The 22,278-nt window shown below is 37.3% G+C and overlaps 1 protein-coding gene across 1 annotated transcript; it reads right to left on the bottom strand.

The window, feature by feature from the left end:
• Positions 1–17,826: 17,826 nt before the first annotated feature.
• On the bottom strand, positions 17,827–18,831 carry PRPS1L1 (phosphoribosyl pyrophosphate synthetase 1 like 1). The gene has a single exon (XM_032401227.1). It carries the CDS (start codon positions 18,805–18,807, stop codon positions 17,851–17,853), a length of 957 nt encoding a protein of 318 aa, XP_032257118.1. The 5' UTR covers positions 18,808–18,831; the 3' UTR covers positions 17,827–17,850.
• Positions 18,832–22,278: the final 3,447 nt, after the last annotated feature.

The raw sequence follows: 22,278 nt of genomic DNA, 5'->3' as shown, positions 1-22,278 counted from the left end.
TATTTATTTGAGAGAGAGAGCATAAGCAGGGGGAGCAGCAGACAGAGGGAGAAGCAGGCCCTCTGCTGAGAGGGGAGCCCAATGGGGACTCCATCCCAGGACCCTGGGGTCATGACCTGAGCTGAAGGCAGACGCCTAACCGACTGAGCCACCCAGGCGACCCCCCCCCATTTGTTCTATAAAGTCCAGCCTTAGTATAGTCACAAACTAGAATTCAAAAATTACCAGGTGCTAGGTATAGAGAAGGGGTTTCTCTGCAAACAAGCCTCTTGCCAGGAAATTAATCTGGATCTCACAGAACCTGAATCTAGTGTCATCACCATATCTATTTGTTTTCATGGTTTTTACCTATGTCTGTTTCTTTGGTTTCTGCTTTGGTGTTGACCTTCTTGGTCCTTGAAATCTTTAGCTTCTGTTCTCCTAGAAACTGGCCAGACTTTCCTCACCATGCACAGCACTTACCTTGCTCTAAAGCACAGCAATTCTCTTGGGGATTCTACTGGGCCTTGTGGAGAACTGGGGCCAAGTGGGTCTTTTGAATTCAAGGAAGCTCAGAAAAGCCTAAACAAGTGTTCGTGGAGCTTCACAAATGCCATTTTGGGTACTCTCTTGGTCTTTCCTCATTTTGCATGTCTTTTTAAACTGTCCTTCCCACCACCTGCTTTCTCACTCATTAGTCTCTCTGACCACTTCATAGCTTTTGTTTACTAATGCTCTCTGTAATTTTCTTTTGACCCCTTCTCTACCTCAAGAGTCTTCTCTGCCTCAAGATCCTTCCTTTGTACACCCCTTTAGCTTCAGTCTCATTGCTGGATTCCTTCAAAATTCACAAGTAGGGGGTGCCTGGGTGGCTCAGTCGGTTAAGCGTCTGCCTTCGGCTCAGGTCATGATCCCGGGGTCCTGGGCTCAAGCCCCGCATTGGGCTTGCTCAGCAGGGAGTCTGCTTCTCCCTCTCCCTCTGCCTCTTCCCCAGCTTGTGCGCATGCTCTCTCTCTCTCTCTCACTCAAATAAATAAATAAAATCTTTAAAAACAAAACAAAACGCAAAATTCACAATTGTAATTTCCTTATGGCAAGATTCTTACTGACCCACCTTATTTATTTTTGCTTGGTCATAGATTTTGATGCCAAACTACCCTGAGTTTCTGGGTAGCTCATAGACTGACTGCCTCTAAGTCAGGAGCTTACTTCTGGTCCAATCAGATTTGGTAAAGGTGAGGTACGTCACCAGGGGCTTGAGAAACCTTCATAAGATGATCCACCAGGTAGAACAAAAGTTAATGTTTTACAGAACACTCTTATCTCCTCAGTAATATTGTTTTGCATCTTGATTTTTTTTACAAAGCAATATATTATGAATACTTTTTCATGATAATTAATATTTTTTTATGTCACCTTAATGCAATAGTTTCTTAACGATATTGCACATTGCAGCTGAGGAGCTTGAAAGAATAATTATGCCTATGCCTCCTTCCCAAAAATATGGTCTAATTGTTGTGGAAAGTGGCCTGGGCTTTGGAACTTTTTAAAGATTTCCAGATGATTCTAAAGCACAGAGAAGTTTGGAAACCAAGGCTTTTATGGTTGCAGAGTGTCCTTGAACAGATACACTGTAATTTATTTAATGAATATTTTGTCATTGGATATATTTTAAGGTTGTTGTTTTCACCATTGTAAACAATAATAACAAGAGCATCCTGTTAGCAAAATTTTTGAGCACAGCTGTAATTACTTTCTTAGGACAAATTCCTACTGCTGGAATCATTGGATCAAAAAGTATGAACATTTCCAAACTGCCCGCAAAAAAGATTCACTAATTTATACTTTTACATATGATGTGTGACATGATATCTTTTCCTATTCCCAGCTAATATTAAGTATTTAATTGAGTATGAATTTTTTTATTTGGAAGTAAAAAATAGTATGTTTAATTTTAATTTTTATTTCTTGCATTACTGGGAATGCTGAATTCTACCCTCTCCTCTGTTTAGTTTGCCCTTTTATTTCTTCTGCGAATTATTCTTACCTGTTTTTTTGTTCACCTGTTTTGTTTTTTTGTTCCTCTGAGATGATCGTCTTTTCTCTGATTTGTTTATTTCTCCTGATAAAGCTATAGATCCTTTGTCATATATGTTAGGTCTATACTCAAGATGGTTTTTCTGCCTTTCTTTATTACCTCGCCATACAGAGTTTTTTTTTAATAAGGTCAAATAATTCAATCTTTTTTATTGTTTCCATTTTTTACACCAGTCTTCTTAAACATTTTTTAATTGAGATATAATTGACTTATAACATTATATTAGTTTAAGGTATACAGCATGATTAGATATTTGTACACATTGCAAAATGTTCCCCACAATAGGTCTAGTTAACATCCATCATCATACAAAGTTACAGAATTTTTTTTTCTTTTCATGTGATGAGGACTTCCAAGATTTACTCTCTTAGCAACTTTCAAATATGCAATACAGTATTATTAACTGTAGTTACCATGCTCTACATTGCATCTCCAAAACTTATTTAATTTGTAACTGGAAGTTTTTACTTTTGGACTGCCTCTACCCATTTTGGCCATCCCTTACCCCAACTCCTCTGGCAACCACCAATCTGTTCTCTATATCTATGAGCTTGGGGTTTTTTGTTTGTTTGGTTGGTTGGTTTTGGTTTTTAGATTCCATATAAGTGAGATCATACAGTATTTGTCTTTCTCTGCCTGACTTGTTCCACTTAGCATAATGCCCTCAAGGTCCATCCATGTTGTAGCAAATGGCAAAGTTCCATTCTTTTTAATGGCTAAATAGTATTCAGCATGTGTGTGTGTGTGTGTGTGTGTGTGTGTGTGTGTGTGTGTATCACATCTATCACATTTTCTTTACCCATTTATCCATCAAGGGACACCTAAGTTGTTTCCATATCTTCACTATTGTAAATAATGGTGCAATGAATATGGGGGTGCACATACCTTTTTGAATTAGTGTTTTCATTTTGTTTGGATAAATACCCAGATGTGGAATTGCTGGATCATATGGTAGTTCAATTTTTAATCTTTTGAAGAACCTCCATACTGTTTTCCACAGTGGCGGCACCAATTACATTCCCATTAACAGTGCTCTAGAGTTTCCTTTTCTCTACATCCTCACCAACACTTGTTATTTCTTGTCTTTTTTATATTTGCCATTCTAACAGGTTTAAGGTGATAGCTCACTGTGGTTTTGATTTGCATTTCCCTAATGAATAGCAATGTGGAGCATCTTTTCATGTGCCTGTTGGTCATCTGTATGTTTTCTTTAGAAAATGTCTATTCAAATCTTTTGCCCATTTTTAGATCAGATTGTTTGTTTTTGGTATTGAGTCCTATGCGTTCTTTTTTTTTTTTTTTTAAGATTTTATTTATTTATTTGACAGAGACACAGTGAGAGAGGGAACACAAGCAGGGGGAGTGGGAGAGGGAGAAGCAGGCTTCCCGCCAAGCAGGGAGCCCGATGCGGGGCTCGATCCCAGGACCCTGGGATCATGACCTGAGCCGAAGGCAGACACTTAATGACTGAGCCACCCAGGCACCCCTATGAGTTCTTTATATATTTTGGAAAGTAAGCCCTTATCAGAGAAATGATTTGCAAATATTTTCTCTATTCAGTAGGTTGCCTTTCATTTTTGCCTTTGCTATGCAGAAACTTTTTAGCTTGATGTAGTCCCACTTTTTATTTTTAGTTTTGTTACCTGTGCTTTTGGAGTCGAATTAAAAAAATCATCACCAAGACCAATGTCAAGGAGCTTACTGCTTATGTTTTCTTCTAGGAATTTTATAGTTTCAGGTCTTACAGTCAAATCATTAATCCACCTTGAGTTAATTTTTGTGTATGGGATTAGATAGTAGTCTAGTTTCATCCTTTTGCATGAGACCCTCCAGTTTTCCCAAAACCATTTATTGAAGAGACTGTCCTTTCCCCATTGCATATTCTTGCCTCCTTTGTATTAAATTAATTGATCGTTTATATGTGGGTTTATTGCTGGGCTCTCTAATCTATTCCAAAGATCTATACATGTCAGTTTCTTGACTTAAAAAAAAACAACGCTACAACCTTTCATTATCAATTTGTTTAACCCTCAAAAAATTCTTTATTAACACTAAAAGTGTTTATTTTTTTATTGATAAAGGAGACCTAGAATAATTTAATAGGTTTGTATTATTTAAACCATCATTTGCATTCATTTCTTGCCAGAAGCACAAGCTAAAAACATAAAAGACATGCAAAATTTTTAACTCCACCAAAAGTTTATCCTTTTTACAATACCTCTGTGATTTAAACACTGGAATTGTCCTGGGTATACTGAAGCAACAGGGAAAGGATGATGATGGCATAATAAAGCCAGATGATGTTCAACGGAAGACACTCTCACTCATTTTATTTCATAATCAAAATCCCAAACATAAAGTTTAAAAGGGATTTGGTTCCCCATAGTGCTACCCTGTCATTTGTGTTTGTCTGTAATGTAATCTGTAGATATAGATTTTAAGTCCTGTGGAAAGTTAGCATTAAATTACTGGTTAATGGTACTCTGGAAGAATCGTGTTCATTACAGCACGTCTTTGAACCAACTTAAATATCCTTATAGTTGTCCTTCAGTTTATGATGCTGAACGTATGGTGCTCTAGTCCTATAAGAAAATAGCAAAGATGAGATTGCCTTGTAGTCTCATTTAGACAGTTAATTTTATCTTTGTTTTCTTAAGACACATTTCATTGTGCTTCTCGATGGTGCAAAACTAATTGGCTCTTATCACAGTTACACTACCTTCAAAGAAAGATAAAATTAATGCAAAGTAAAAGATCACTACAATCAGAGATATCTGGTTAAAAGGGAGACAGGCTTGCATAAAGTGGCTGCACAATCCACAGAAGGCTCTGGCAGAATAATAAATCATTACTTTCTCCAGGTTATCATCTTGTGCTCTAGTTCATTATTTTGTATCATTTGTTTTAACCTTGGATTGTCCCTACTACATCTGCTCTGCTGTGATTAATTCTGCTGATGGAAATAAACTGTCGAAGGGCAACGCTGTACTGCATGACTAATTAGCCTACCGAATTATGTCCATAAATTAACATTTTGTTTTTATTCATTTAAATAAATCAAACTTGTCCAAACTTATTTTGTATAGATCACTCTAATATCAATTTATTTATTTTTTTTGTAACCTTTTAGCTTACAACAGTTTACTTTTTGGTCAACTAATTCTTAAACATTTTCTTACTTTCACTTCTCTAAAACAGCTATAGCACATTATTGTCCCTGTTGGCCCAAGAGGAAGAAAGATGTTTTCAGTGAAGCTGAACAAGAGCTCTCCACCAGGCTCTCTGCTTTAGCTTACCTTCTCAGCTTGCTCCTGCCCCCAATGCTGGCCGCAATCCCTTGCCCTGTTCCTATTCCTTACGTAAAAATGGTTATGCTAGGAGTGAATGTTTGGGTCTTCCCCCAGATTCATGTGTTGCTTGAAGCAGTGATCCCTGGTGTGACGGTATTAGGAGGTGGGGCTTTTGGAAGGTAATTAGGCTTAGATTGGGTCATGAGGGTGATGGACCCTCATGATGGAATTAATGTCCTTATAAAAAGAGGAGGAGACACAAAATCTCTCTACACACTGAGAATATAGCAAGGTTGCAAACTGGGAAGCCTGCTCTCACCAGACTTCGAATCTGCCAGCACCTTGATCTTGGATTTTCCAGCCTCCAAACTGTGAGAAATAAATGTTTGTTGTTTAAGCCTCCCAAACTATGGAATCTTGTTATAGCAGCCTGAAATGACTAAGACAGGTTATTATTGTGAAAAACCAAATTCTTCTCGTAAGAATTGCGGATTACACAAGAATATTATTCACTATAAAACTGGTTATTTCAAGAACAGAAAAAGTGATGGGAAATGTTTCTATATATTCTGCAATATTGGGTTGCTTGCCTCCAAAGACTGTTTGAAGAATAGGACTTAGTCTTTCCAGAACACTATGTCATCAGTCTTATTCTGATAAAAGCAATTAGGCCCTTTCCAATAAGGGGTTCACTGCCTGCAGCTTCAGGAAACTGAATAACATGAGAGAATTTAAAAGCCCTCACGTTATTTTCAGAAAGTTCTTGTAGCGACTGGCCTAAACTTTTATGCAAGGGTGTTCTAGAGCCCTTCCTACCAGCTCACGTGACACAATTGTGCCCATTCTTTCTAATTCCTTGTTCAGTAAGGGCACATTGGTAGCTTGAATTTGGCAATTGGGAGTATTTATTCCAACGAAATATGCAATATGCAAACAGTACAAATCAGGACTTTTGTTTTCCGGAGAGCTGGTTGTTAAACATTTACCAGCACCCCACTGTTTATATGCAAGGTAAGTATCACTAGGCATGGCTCCCCTATAGAGCTTTTTCCGATTAAACTCTTAGCTGGTTCATAGAGAAGAATCTTTATATTTATATTCATTCTTCCCCTACCCTCTGCCCCCTGCCCTCTTCTCTCTTTCTTTCTCTCTCTTTTATCTTGAGAGCATAGCACCTAGTACTCTGCCCTGTTTGAACTAAATACCAGAGAAACTCTGAGTAAAACAACAGGAAACAGTTATTCCCAGGCTTTTAAACTCAGCTGAGTCAGGTACCATCCCAGTTACTGCTCTAGACAGGTTTCCACAATTGTTTAACACCTGTTTCTGTTTTACCCAGGTGGAGTCACCTTATGTCTTCTTTGCTACTTAGATAGCTTTGACAGAGGAAAGCACCACATAATTGAATCACTGTATCAAACATAACTAAACCACTACTCAACTTAGTGAGCAGTGTGTTTTCAATGGAAATAAACGATTTGCCTACAGGGCACTATTTATTTTTTTAATGATTTTACTTTTAAGTAATCTCTACCCCCACTGTGGGGCTCAAACTCAGAGCCCGAGATCAAGAGTCACATGTTTTACCGACAGAGCCAGCCAGACGCCTCTACTGGACACTTTTTAAACCAAATGAACTTGTTTTATCTATTTCCTGCCTTCTGTTACTGTCCTAAGCACTGGAAGGGATACAAGAGCAGAGAAAATGGTCATCTCTTACAGAATCCTTGCAGACTTCTTTGGAAAGTCAGTACTGATGAAACATGAAGCAACTGGAAAGAATTAAGAACTAAATTGTTAAATACTAGTCAATGTACCAAAAAGCTAGAGGGGTCAGGAAAGACTTAGTGTTGGGATTTCTACTTGAGTTTGTCTTTGAGTGATGACTAACACTGGGGCATGAAGGAAGGAGGAAGGAGGCACTTTATGTGACCAACAGCATGAGTGAAGGACTTGGCCTGTGAGCAAGCAGTATCTGACTGGTGAGAATGATTGGGGAATTTGGATGGATCCTGGGAGATTTCTAAATGCCAAAAGAAAAACTTTTTAAACACAATAGGCACTAGGAAGCTATTATAGAGCTGTTGCGCATCAGAATGATGACATTAAAAGGATGCCTTTGAAGACTAATCTGTCAGCATTATGAAAGAGAGATTGTATAGGTTAAGATTAGTGGCCAGGGAACAAGTAGAAGTAACTTAGGTTGACCCTGATAAAAACACATAAGGACCACAGCAGGGAGCAGGTCACGGTCAGAACCAGGTAGAAAACTACTTACCCACTGTAGCAGAGGTAAGGGTATAAGAAGTGGAAGAATAGCCCCAGTGAGGTCAGAAGCGAGCTCCAAAGCACAGCATCCAAAAGGCATGCTTGGGCATGATACCGGCAACTGCCAGAATCAGAAGAGTTGATTTGATGGGCAGAACAACGTGAGAGGAAATCATCGAAATGATGGTGCAGGAGAGCTGACCAGATGTGACAAAGCAACAGGTGTGGGAGAGACTATTCCAGGCTTCTCCTCAGGAAAGGATGCACACACTAGAGCCTTGACATCGCGTGGGGCTCAGTGTAGGGCTCCAGTCCAAACAGGAACCAGAGCACAAAGCTGATAGAATATGGAGAAGAGAGATAATCAAAGGAAAATCCCGGTCTAATAGCTAACACCAGAGGGGTGTCAGAGCACGCCAACCCAAGCAATGCCTAGGGACCTGAGGCTTGGTCCTCACATAACAGACCTTGGGTTAAGCTATGTAGATGGTAAAGAAGAAACAGAGGACACGTGGGAACCCAACCACTATGGGTAGCAGTTGCATTGCGTTGATTGATTCTAAACCTACACCAGGTTGCAGATTCAAAGCTTTTGATCTCTGATCTCGTTAGAACTGCTTCAGAAACTACCAAATCCCCATGAGAATAGCTGAGGAAGGAGAGGTAGGAGATATAAAATGAGGGTTGGCCCTTGGAACTGATGCAATAATATAGGTATAAAGAGCCTATAGTCTAATTTTTTGATATTTTAGCATATTGATATATGTTTTGAAGTAGTCTACATGCCGAAGGGGCAGAGGAAACAAAGAAGTTGGGAGAATTTGAAAGGCATTTACATAGAATTTCAACAAAATGTGCAATAACTTTCATGTACAAGGATTGTATTGTTCTGATTCGTTTAGATTTCTGATCATTTGAGCTATATAGAAAACTTTTTTGGGTATAAATTCTTCCTATATTTACTTTTCTTAGATCAGCTTTACTTTCCAGACTTATCATGGTAGTATAAGGCACATAACTTAATTTGAAGGTTGCACATAATTAACAGACATTATTCTTTACTGAAGAAGTGCAAAGTATAGTTTTGGACAATTCCTTATTAACTCCGGGACATACATTTTTATAAATGAGGCCCCGATTTGAGCTTATTTTCTCATCACTTGTCTGTAGCAATTCAGTGTGTTGTACTAATGACGTGGAGGATCCCATTTAATTCTAAGGAACTATGGCTCCATGGTTTCCTTATGAGGCTAGACATATACCCATACACAGAAAAAAGGTTAATTGAGGATTTTGCTTGTTTGAATACATATTAGTTACCAAACTTTGAATAAATAACATTTTAGAGTTTTTCTTCATATTTCCACATTACACTATCCAAATTCTGTTACCAAATAGAGGAACACAGGAAAAAGTCTATGAGAAAGTCTATTAATAGAGGAAGTTTTCTGTTTCAAGCAAAGGAAAAGAGGAAATCTAGGCTTTATTTCATGTACTTACCACGTGACCCAAACTGTTCTAGCTGTTTCACACATGTTCATATTGAATCACAGCAATTGTGTGAGATATTTTGTCTCCATTATGGAAATAAGGAATCAGGGATTCAAAGACGTGTATTAACTGGGTAGTAGTATAGCTGGTAAGCAGCACATCCCAGAATTTAAATTAAGGTCTATCTAATTCTAAAGCTCATTCTTATTTCACTGCCCAATATTTCAGAAATATGTTTGTATACATAAACTTTTATAAAAGAAACTTCTAAATCTATTTTTTAGATGCTGCAGCTATGAAGTCTATGCCAGTATATTTTCTGAGTTAATAAAACAAAGTTAACTCTACAGATCAACCCCCAAATACAAATACACTTTTCTACATAATAATACAATATTGCTCAAAATAAAAATCAGCTGAGAAGACCTCCTAGTCTAGGGATAACCCTACAAGAGGGCAAACAAATTCCATCTGCTGTCAGATCCTAGTAATTGGTAGTGGCTGCCTGGATCTCTGCACAGAGAAAAAGTCCAAGGTCATGTCCAAGTCAACAGGAAGGAGCCTTGGGATCCATATGAGCTGAAGGCCATGGTCATGGGTGAGGAAAATGGCAGCTACGTGCCACGTAGTGGCTAGAGCTGCCACAAATATTAATAAAGTAATATGTAATTTGGTATGCTGCTGCCCAAAACTGCCTTCCACACTCAAAATTCTCTCACTTTAATTCTCTCAAAATTATTCTCACTTTTTGGGCTTAGTGTTTCCTAAGCTTACCTGATCATAGGAATCATCTAGATTAATTGGGTGGCTCAGTCGTTAAGCGTCTGCCTTCGGCTCAGGTCAATATCCCGGGGTCCTGGGATCGAGCCCTGCATCGGGCTCCCTGCTTGGCGGGAAGCCTGCTTCTCCCTCTCCCACTCCCCCTGCTTGTGTTCCCTCTCTCGCTGTGTCTCTCTCTGTCAAATAAGTGAAATCTTTAAAACAAAACAAAACTGTTTCCCAGGGCTCTTATCTGGAAGATATAGGAAGTTAAGAGTAGGAGGCCTGGAATTTTATGTTTTCGCAAGTTTGGGATTATTTGAGTTGCCTTTGTATTCAGAAAGCCCCTGTGAAGGACAAATGCGGAAGTTATCGAGCAGTGATAATTTAAGACATAATCTTCCTGGTAGAGATATGAGCACTTACCAGCCAGGGACAAACAACAGATCAATTTGATGGTGAGTGATCAGAGAAATTCAGCACACGTGATGGCTTACCCAATGGATCTAGCTCTGCCCAATTTACTGTCTTATTCTCAATTTGCTTTTCCTCCTGCTCACTCCACTCCGGGTAACACTGATCTTCTTTCTGTTATTCTAACATGTGCACGTTCCCACCTCAAAGCTTTTGTCCTTTCTGTTCCCCTGCGTGGTATGTCATCCCTGTAGACTTTCACAGGCCTAGTGTCCCTAATCCTCTCTTAAGTGGTAGGGCTATTAAGAGAAAAAGCTAAATGGTAAACAAGGGGGAAGATTTTAAGTCTGTGAAGTAGACTCATTGCTTATATGACAATCGATCTCTAATATTCTAAAAGGGAGGCCATAGCTCTAAGCAATGAGTTATGCCAGTCATTGCATAGCATCTACAAAGATGTGAGGAAATTAAGGTTTTTCTGGAAAATAAAGAATGACAAATATAAAAACAGAAAGTCACTAGTTGAATAACAAATCTGGGTAAAAAGTATTCTTTAAAACCGTTCAATCACAGCCTTATCTTTTTTGATTCTTGCAGGATGCTCATAAGTAGAATCATCTGACTGTATCTTTGAGCATTAGGATTTGGGAAGTATCTTAATAAACACTAACTGAAGCCACTCTGAAGAAAACATCATTAATCATGTCATCTGATAAGAGATACTGTCAGTGTTACACTTAGAAATTTATATAGAAGAACCATGAGAGACGATGGACTCTGAAAAACAAACTGGGGGTTCTAGAGGGGAGGGGGTTGGGAGGATGGGTTAGCCTGGTGATGGGTATTGAGGAGGGCACGTTCTGCATGGAGCACTGGGTGTTATGCACAAACAATGAATCATGGAACACTATATCTAAAACTAATGATGTAATGTATGGGGATTAACATAACAATAAAAAAATTATAAAAAAAAAAAAAAAAAAAAAAAGAAATTTATACTTAGACTGAATTCCAGTAAATATCCCTTGTGTACATTAGGGATTAGGAAAATGAGGACTTCTTTGTTTACTATAAATTTTTGAAAAAATACTGTTTAGGCCTAATTTCTCAAAATGGAAATCACCCAGACACATCAGATCTCCCAGTTGCAGAGTCTTTCTAGTCCAGTTCACTTTGCACAATGCTGCTGTATTGTCTTCCAGAAAGTACTATTTTCAAAAAAAAAAAAATACTATTTTCATTTTAAAGCCATCTACTGCAAATATACTGAAAAGGCTATAATGGCTCTCTATTACTTTTTAAATAAATACAAAATCTTTAGGTTGGTATTTAAGACACCTACTTAGCTACTATTAAATTTACCCATCATTAGGTAAGGTTTATATCAATTTAAAAATATCAACCAAACCATAATAACTGACTGCTTGGTATATGGTAAACATTAAATAAGGTGTCTTGAAGATAAAAGAATATATGAAATATTCCCAATCCTTAATGACAATCCAAATTAATCTCATAAGAATAGGCAACACTATAAAGAATGATGTAAAGAAAAGGAGTTTGCAGGAGAGAGACACAAAGAGATCAGATATTGTGATGTTTGTAAAAGAAGTGGGCCTTGAAGAAAAGTAAGATTCAGTCAAGTGGAAGGTAACAGAGTCTAGTAGAAGTTAGGAGAATGTGTGTAAAGGAATGATGGCAGAGGTGCAAGTATTTTCTGGGGCAATAAATAGACCAATAAGAACAGAGCAGAAAGTTGGTAGTAGTGGGCCAGATTTTGATGGTCATGCGTGAAAATAAAGGATGGGGTTTGCTGTAAACCATAAAGAGGAATTATTAAAAATTTTATTATGGCATTAAGGTAGTAAAAGTAATATTTTGGGAAAATAAGTCTGGCAAAAGTGCACAGAGAATCTGGAGGAGGATATTAGGCTAAGTGTTTACCTTAGATATTGGTTATTTATAAAGAGGCCTTGGCCCTTAAGACTTGCCTATGGCGGCAGAGAATGAGCTGTATCAGTGGGATGGTGGGGAAGAAGTTTGAGAAGGACCAAGAGTTGGGAGAAAAGCCCCTGTAGTACAGTGTCATAAAAAGTCAGGTAAAAAAGGGCACCTCAATAAGAAAATAGTTAACAATCTTGTAATGGTTTTCAGAAATGCCAAGGAGAATGAGGAAGGTCAACAGAAATAAAATAAAATAAAATAAAATAAAATAAAATAAAACAAAACAAAAGCGTAGCCTGAAGGGAAACCATCAAAAGATCAGAAAAGTAAGTAATTCCCATGTGATATAAAATATATGGAAACCAATTGCCAATAAATCCTAATAGAATGAAAGCACGGGAAGTTCATAGAGATAGATAGGATCCTCAAAAAGGAAGCCTTGTAGCAAATTTCTAAAAAAAACCTTCAGAGAGGTATTGGGTATTGAGAACGGTAATGATCTATGATCAGTCTGTTGAACTGAATGAATTTAATGAATATATTAAAGAGCAGTAGAATCGTCATGACTGTCTCTACCTTTAGACCAACAGGCTTCAGAATTTTGCCGAAAGAGATAATTCATGAGTATAGTTCTTAAAAGTGAGAGGGTAAAATTTCAAGGTGTGCTTTTAGGCTTGAAAGTTTGTACAGTTTACTGCCTTCTCCATTACAAGAGTATAAAAGTTACTCCACATTTTCTTCCAGTGCTTTACAGTTTTATTTTTTATGACCATTTCTCCTGGAATTTATTTTTATACATCATTTAAGGATTAGAAAAAACCGGTTTCCCAATTAATAGTTATCCAGCATCATTGATTGATCAGTACATTATTTATCTAATGACATGATATGCCAATTTTGTCATATATATGCATACTTGATTGAATGCCACTTTGGCAAAATTAATTTTAATATATATACAAATATATATATGCATACACACCCCCATAGATACACAGTTGACCATTGAACAGCACAGATTTGAACTGCTTATCCACTTACATGCGGATTTTTCTAAATAAATATAGTACAGTACTGTAAATGTGTTTTCTTTTCCTTATGATTTTCTTAATAACATTTTCTTTTCTCTTGTCTACTTTATTATCAGATATAGTATATAGTATGTGTAATATGCGAAATATGTGTTAATTTGGTGCTTATGTTATTGGTAAGGCATCTGGTCAACAGTAGGCTATTAGTGGTTAAGTTTTGGGAGAGTCAGAAGTTATAAGAGGGTTTTTGACTGTGTGTGGGGTCAGCACCTCTAACTCTCAACTTGTTCAAGGGCCAACTATATATATATATATATATATATATATATATATATACACACATACACACATTTCCTCCCCTTCAGCTTCTAAGTACTGTTGTGAGCTCTCATCTGATAGAAGCTGGTATGTAGTGTGATGGGCTGTATAAAACAGTTCTTGACCAATAAGCATAAGCACACTATAGCTTTCAGCCAGAGAATCTGCTACTTTGCTAACCATAGGATGAATATATCCTGCTATGTGAGTTATTTACTATGCTATGGCCTCTCTTTCATTTATTTTGTATTCTGAGAACAGTTTGTCCAAAATGACTAGTTAAATGTGTGGAAATAACATTGGGTATACTTCATATATACAAGGTAATAGAGTTTTAATGGTACTTAAAGTAGAAGTCTTGAAGAGGCTGGAGGTACTTTCCAGAATAGAATCAAGTAAGCAGGAAGTTAAGGTCATCAAGAAGATAGATATTGGTCAGTGTCAACTTACATTAAGGAGCCCATTATAAGCATCACTACCATTTGGATTGACCAACAATTATATGAAGATACCTAAGGAAAAAATTGTGGCAGGAGTCTCATCCCCATTTCGGAGAATCTGAGTAGATTGCAGGAGTGGTTGCCAAGGCAGGATATCAGGAAAGCATCTCCATAGAGACTTTGTGATAGTGATTCTCCTAGAGAATTGATTCACTTATGCTTCTTTTTCCAGTAACACAATCCCTCCATTAAAAAGGGTATGGGTATACTAAATTCCTGTAAGTGTACATAGGTCTGTTTCAGCAACCTAAATTCTGTAATATCGATTTATGCGTTCATTCCTGCATCAACACAACAGTCTTAATTCCTGTAGCTTTATAATATTTTAATATATTATAACACAAAAACATTTTGAAAAATATCTTGAATATTTTTATTAATTATTTTTCTAGATGAACTTCAAGAAAAGCTTGTCAAGTTTGGTTTTTTGGTTTTTTTTTTTTTAATCCTCTTAGGATTTTGATTGGGGTTACACTGACTAGATGATTTGAGAAAACTTTCAATTGTTCTTCCTCTCCAGGTTCATATATTCTATATCCTTTAGCAAACTTTTTTCATACCAGTCCTACAGTGTTGGGAGTTTCTTACTGGTTATTTTGCAGATTTTATTGCCCTAGGTTGTGGACAATTTTTTCAATTATATTTTAAAATTATGTTTTGCTGGTATTTAGGAGAGGCAATTACTTTATTTATCTTATGTGTAGTCACTCTCCTGACCTCCTGTAGGAACAGACAGATTTTCTTTTGATTGTTGGATTTCTTGTTGACAATAATGACATCCATAAGTAAGGACAGTTTTGACTTTTTTTTTTTTCCCCAATATTGCTCTCTTCTTTTTCTTGCCTTATTCCACTGGCTTAGAAATTTGACTGATTGTAGTGGGAATGCATTAATTATATCTTTGTCTCTGGTGGATTTTCTTTATCAGGTCAAGCAAGCTTCATTCCATTCCTATTTTACTGATAGTTCTATTTTTTCACAGGATTGTCAAGACGACTGTAGTAAATCCTCTTTAGTGTATACGGTCTATGTAAATTTCTTTTTAAAAAATGTATGAAGACTTTTTGGTGACCTATTACTAGTTTTAATATCATAAATGTTTTCATTCATGCTGGAAAATGTGAATTATCTGTTTAGTTTCCATATGTAGTTATTAAAATATCTTGATTATTTATGAGAGTTTTGTTAAAATTTCCCTCTGTTAATGTAATTTATACATTTCTCCTCATACTCTCACTTGTTTTTCTTTTTATATTTCAATGTTGAGCTGTTAGGTGCATAAAGATTCTTGATGGTTGTAACTTATTGGAGGGGTTTAATCAGCAAAACATATTCCATGTTTACTTTGACTGAAAATCCCTCCTTGTTTCTTTCTGTGAGCATTTACTTGATATATTTTTCATCATCCCTTTTTATCAAAATTTTTGTTTAGGTTTATCTCCTGTAAACAGCTTATCATTAGATAATTTTGCTACCCAATCTAATAATTTCTTTCATAAAGTTAATTTAACATCTTGACTCTAGCTAATGCATTGACTTTAGTTTAACATATATTTGGTATTTGCTATTTGCTATATTTTCTTCCTTATTTATTTCCTATCTTCAGCTGGATTTTTTTACTTTGTTCATTGTGCCATTATGCCATTATAATTGCCATTATGCATTTTTTTTTTATGTCTAGGAATTTTCAAGTAATTCATTGCATTTTTATCTTGCTTGTCCTTGTATTTTAGAAAACATATTTAAACACAGTTTTTGCTATAATGTAAATTATTTGTGTCCGTACCTCCTTCCCAAACTAGATAAGATTATTAATAGACCAACCCTAACATCTCCTAACCTCCCATGCTTTGTGGATATCATCTGGTATTTTATTTATAGATTTTAAAATAATTCACTTTATACTGTGGCTCAATTTTTATGTGAATTTTATCTTTTTTTTTTTTTTTAAGATTTTATTTATTTATTTGACAGAGAGACACAGTGAGAGAGGGAACACAAGCAGGGGGAGTGGGAGAGAGAGAAGCAGGCTTCCCGTGGAGCAGGGAGCCCGATGCGGGGCTCGATCCCAGGACCCTGGGATCATGACCTGAGCCGAAGGCAGACGCTTAACGACTGAGCCACCCAGGCGCCCCATATGTGAATTTTATCTTAATAGCTGTGATAATCTTCATAATAACTTCATGAAAAATTATTTTTATATCATTTTCACCATTATCTCTTTTAATTCATGTGTTTGTCTTAGTTGTATATATTTTTTAATTTTCAGTATGCTTAAGTGATATTTTCAGAAAGCATTCATGGTGGTAAAGTTCCAGAGTCTTTTAATATATTAAAATGCCCTAATTCTGCCTTCAAAATTAAATGATTGTTTGGGCAAGAAATCTAGATTGAAAATAATGTCCTTCAGAATGCAAAAATTTTTTTCCATTTTGCTTATTGCCTGGGAGATCAAATGAGAACTCTTAACAGTAATCTGAATACTGTTCCTTTAAAATCACCCTGTTTATGTTTTATATAATAGGAGATTTTAGGGCCTGTCTGCATTTTCTTGGAGATCAGAAATTTCATGATATGTCCAGATGTGTATTTTTTTTCCACATACATGCAGACATTTTATTAGTTTTCCCAACAGGAGGACAACAGTACCAATTTTTAAATATAAATCTGAGGTCCTCTGAGATGCCAACCAAATACAAGGAAGGACAAAGGTAAATGCTTAATCAAAAGGCACTATAACATCACCTAAAATCTATAATCATGGTGGCAGTAGGCTAAGATTAAGCTACAGCCAAAACATCTAATGCAAATGTTAAGAGATTGCATAGCAGGAAGTGGATTTGCTTTCCAGAGGACTGGCACACTGATCATTTGGACCCAACAGTATATTTGTCCCAGAAAAGGTCAAGGTGGTTGGAGGTAAAACTAAAAGTTACAGATACAGGGGCACCTGGGTAGCTCAGTCAGTTAAGTGTTGGACTCTTGGTTTCAGCTCAGGTCATGGTCTCAGGGTCCTGAGATCAAGCCCCACAGGGGGCTCTGCACTCAGTGGGGAGTCTGCTTGAGATTATCCCTCTTCCCTCTCTGCCCGTCCCCCCTCCCCCACCTGTGGAGAATCCCATATATATATTCTCAAAACAGATGGTGACAGATTCCTCTTCTTCCTCTTCAGAAGCATTGGCTGCACTTTGCAGCTTCCTCTCATGATTCTACCCAGGGGTTGTTCAAACTGAAGGCTGCTACTCTGGTCTCGCAATGGGTTTAGCATGGATCTTGAAGAACTTGTGACAAATGAGAGGGGGAGCAGCCCAGAGGAGGAGGAAGAAAAGGGAGTAGGGGATGGTGCAAAGGGTAGTGGTGAGGATGGTGGATCAGGTTGGCTGAAGTTGCTAGTTATCCTGAAGCATTCACATGTACTCTAAACTTCCCTAATCACTTTCAAACACCTCCACACAACACCCTTGAAGTCTGAAATCAGTAGCTGAGCTGTAGTTAAACCTGTAAGGTTCAGAAAATAAAGAAGCCAGAATGAGACAACCCAGAGAGAAAAATCCCAGCAATTATCCTCAATCTGTCTTTCCTCAGTTTAAGATAAACTCTAATATACCTGAGGTGGGATGCAGAAAGTCACACCCGAGGAAGCTGGGTGTTCTACTGAACTTTCCATCAAATTCCAAGAAAAAACAAGGGGCAGGGTATGTTTTATTTTTATTTTACCTTATTTTATTTTAAAAAGAGAATAACTCAAAGTTATTCTATTACAAAGGGACATGGCTGAATAGGTAGGAAACAGATTCCCCGTTGTGAGTTCTCCTGATGGCTTCCGCGAGGATCATGGAGATGTCGATCACCTGTATTTTGGAGCAATGCTTCATCTTATCCTCCTGAGGTATGGTATTGGTGACTACTACTGCCTCAAAGCATGCACTGTTGATGCGAGGAATGGCCGGGCCAGAAAAGATTCCGTGAGTCGAGATCGCATAAACTTTGGTGGCTCCAGCTGAGAGAAGTTTGTCAGCGGCATGACAGATTGTGCCACAGGTATCAGCCATGTCATCCACAAGGATAGCCACACGCTCTCTCACGTCTCCCACTAGCACCATGCGGTCCACTTCATTGGCCTTCTTCCTTTCTTTGTGAATCAAGGCAAAGTCCACGTTCAACCTGTCTGTAATGGAGGTCACTCTCTTAGCTCCACCGGCGTCTGGTGAGACAACAATGCAGTTCCTCCACTCAGGGATATTCTCCCTTATCCACTTCAGGACAGCTGGCTCCGCATACAAATTGTCTACTGGGATATCAAAAAAGCCCTGAATCTGAGAAGCATGTAAATCCATGGTGATGATATGATCTGCACCTGCTATAGACAGCATATTTGCCACAAGCTTGGCGGATATTGGGGCCCGGCTCTTATCTTTCTTATCCTGCCGGGCATAAGGGAAGCATGGGATGACTGCGGTAACCCGGCTGGCTGAAGCGATCTTGCAGGCATTAATCATGATCAAAAGCTCCATGAGGCTGTCGTTGATTTCGCCACAACCACTCTGCACTATGTAGACGTCCTCTCCTCGCACACTCTCGCCAATTTCCACGCAGGTCTCCTGGTTACTGAATTTCTGGGTGACCACCTTGCCTAGCTCTAGGCCCAGGCGGTCGGCGATTTTCTGAGATAAGTCCTGGTGGGAGCTGCCACTGAAGATTTTGATATTTGGCATTTTGGTCAATCACCCCAGGGACTCCTCGTCCAGCGATCACCGCTGCCGCCAAGATCCCAACCGACGTCAGACCACGGCCTAACGAAGGACTTCCGGTTGTTACAGGGCGGTTACAGTCCCACTTCCGGCTGCGAGCTGCTCTAAGTTGACCTCGGGTCTTTAGAAAAAAATTCCTGTTTGGCACCCGCTTCACACTTCTAGACTAAAAAAATCAAGTCTTTCTTCAGTTCATGGATTTTTTTTCTTCTGTTGGTGCCTGTAGTAGTGTCCTAGGGCTGCAAAACAAATTGAAACACATAAAAATGTAAAACTTCTGCAGCGTAAAAGATGTTTATGTTTAAAAGGGAAGTTACAGACTGGAGAAAATGTCTAAAATATATTTTAGGCAGAGTTCTTTCCAATCGAGTGAGGAAAAAGATGACCAAAACAGTTTGGAAGTAGTATAAATAGAAAATTCACAGGGGGACGGGGGGGGGGGGGGGGGGGGGGGAGGCTGTGTAGGGGAGGAAGTAATAAACATATGAAAAAATGCTAGTAATCAGGAAAATGCCAATCATTTTCACACATCAGGTGGGCCAAAACTGTAAGATAGATAACTCCTCTATTGTAATAGAATGTGTAAGTGTGTAAATTTTGCAAGGGAAATTTTGTATAACCTTTGCATGTATCTACTTCTAGGAATCTACTCAATAGCAATATTCACAGGCATCCCCCAAATCCCAAAATATATTGATAATGTTATTTATTGCTGTATTAATTCATTCTATCAATATTTCCTGAGGTATTCTGTGTGTCAAGTGTTGTACCATTTACAGAATACAAGATGGTGCTTGACAAATATGAATCTCTCTAGAATTATAATAGCAAAATCTGGAAACTAATAAATGTCCATCAATAGGTAAATTATCATATAATGTATTATCATATAATGTAAATTATCAAATAAGCAGCCACTAAAGAAACTGACTTATGTGTAGTCATATGGAAATATCCCCAAGATATTTCTAAATGTAAAAAACCCAGTCAAAAAGATATGCATAATATGAAATTTATGTATTTAATAGTAAGCAATAGTCAAAACATCAAATCATTGTGGAGGTTCTTTTTATTGTGATTATCTTTGGAGAGGGGAATAGGTTGGTGGGAGTTTGGGATGAAGGAGGACTGTCACGTTTTATTGCCATCTATCAACGTAGTATTTGAATTTCCATTACTTTTATAATTAAAAAAACACTAATAAAATATATAAGATGATTAAGTGTTAGCAAATTTTGAGTACATAGCTTCTAAAGTGCCCTGGGGGTTAGAGTAATGGGGAAAGAAGTGGAAGGGACCACAGATACCAGGAATTTCAATAGCAAACTGTGTCATAAAAATAATGGAGGCATCATATATAGATCATACACTTTTATCCTGCTAATTGTGTGTCTGACATTTGGTTCTGAAACATTTTGATTTAGCCTAAAATCAAATAACCATTTTTTCGTATTTTGAAATTACTGAAGAATTTGTTGAATATATTTTCACATCCCACCTTCAAGCTCCCCCACCGGATTGGGTTCACGGATGGGATAAGCTCAGGAATTGGATTAGGCAACAGAAATGGGTAAGATTTGGCAGTGTCTGTGAAACACATTACTTTGCTGGAAAAAAAAAAGTGTATTTATATTAAATGTGTTATTATTATAAAGCCATGTAAACAGCTATGTCAAAAAGACTAAACCAAAATGTCCTGCTGCTGATCCAGTCACATCTCTCCCCAACATCAACTTCTCCCCAGTCCTCAATTCAGACTCTTCATGGTTGACAGTGCATTGTCAGCTCATTTCTGTCCACAACCCTCCATTCATGTTCCTTCCTATCATAAAATCAGCAGAACCATCTATACTATATAATTCCCATCCTCAGCCTGACTACATACAGTGATTTCTGAAGAAAATTCTGTAGCTTAATTTAGCAGCACTAAAAAGTACTTGCAGCTTCAATTAAAATGATTTTTCTCTTAGTGTTCTCAATGTGTCACACATTTTTCACTTTTTAAAGAAAAACAAAACAGATTTTTAAATAGACTTATTATTACCTAAATAGGACTGAATGCTAATGTAAACATTAAAAGCACATAGTTGGTTGCATTTTCCTTGAGGTGTTAAGTAGGAGAAATTTTTGTCTTGCTGCTATTTTTGCTCCAAGTTCTGGCTGTTGCAACACCTCATAGTTCCAGGGATTTGTCTAAAATCATAAAATGTTAAAGATGGAAATGGCCTTCGAGACCTTCCAGTCCAACAACCCGATTGACAGACAGCTAGCCGAGGCCCAGAGAAATAAAGCAACTTGTCTGGGATCAAACAGCTAATTAAAGGCAGAGTGTGCACTAAAATATGGGATTCCTGAATTTCCAAATAGGGTTTTTCTCACTGTATCATTTTTTCTTTGAGGTTTATGAGAATGAAGGAAAAATTTAAAAGGCATGCAGAAAATTTTGCCTAAAAATGGTATTTTTTATTATCAAACAGCTACAACAAAGAGCAAAGTCCCAAACCTGAGACTGGAAAATTCTTTAAAAAATTATTTCCTGAAAGAAATGAACGATTGGCAGTGTCATGGAAATATCTTTATTACTCTGACATTTCTGTTATGTGAATCTATTGCAAGGGGATTTAGCTCCTGTTTACTTTGGTCTCTGTAGGTTGAGAAAGACATCTATCTTATTGGCTGTTTCGAACAGAAGTTACAGGTAGGAATAATGCCTATTGAAGAACACATTCTCTGTATTTAAGACAGCATCCCTTAATAAATTACTCTGGATAAATAAATTGTGGTATAGAGAAAATGTCTACCTTTCTCCTTCCCAAGGCAAGCATATTTAAATGTCATCTCTACAGATCTGTGAGAATTGCTATATTTTGAAGGTCTTTTGAGTCAATACCCAGAATATATATATATTACCTTGGAAATAGTTTCTTGTTTTACTGATTATTCTTTTACCCTTCCCAATTCCAACATAAATAATTCAAAGAGAGAGCCCTGATGCAGCTTGATCAGCTAAGGAGAAAAGAAATTCAGTCAATCCTTTTAGAAAGTGGAGAAAAACAGTTGTTGTATTTTAAGTAGAATAAATGCTTTCACTAAACATACTTGCAGTTGACAAAATGCTAGATGTTTAGGTGGCAATTATAGTTCTTTGATAAACTGTCAAATCTTGTCACAACACATGTTACAAACAAGGACAGATTTAGATGTCCTTTATGACAGCTTTGTGTAGGTTGAGAATGTTTGGCAGTTAATTTCAAATAAGGAACATATTTTTCTTTCCAGCAGTTATCTGCTTGTTTATTAGGAAGAGTTTCTTTGTGCCTTTAATCTTACTCATTTGACTCACAGTTCCAGATCGTTACTGTAACATTACCTTACCTCATTTATTTTGCTCATAATAATCATCCACAATACTCTGAGAAAATTTCCCACAGAGCT

Source organism: Phoca vitulina, unplaced genomic scaffold (assembly GCF_004348235.1).
Source record: "Phoca vitulina isolate PV1807 unplaced genomic scaffold, GSC_HSeal_1.0 scaffold4, whole genome shotgun sequence".
NCBI classification, from domain to species: Eukaryota; Metazoa; Chordata; class Mammalia; order Carnivora; family Phocidae; genus Phoca; species Phoca vitulina.
This window is presented reverse-complemented; position numbering and strand designations above follow the sequence as displayed.

Bases quoted from the DNA above. Each gene is read 5' to 3' on its own strand.
- PRPS1L1 (XM_032401227.1), bottom strand. From the start codon at position 18,807: ATGCCAAATATCAAAATCTTCAGTGGCAGCTCCCACCAGGACTTATCT.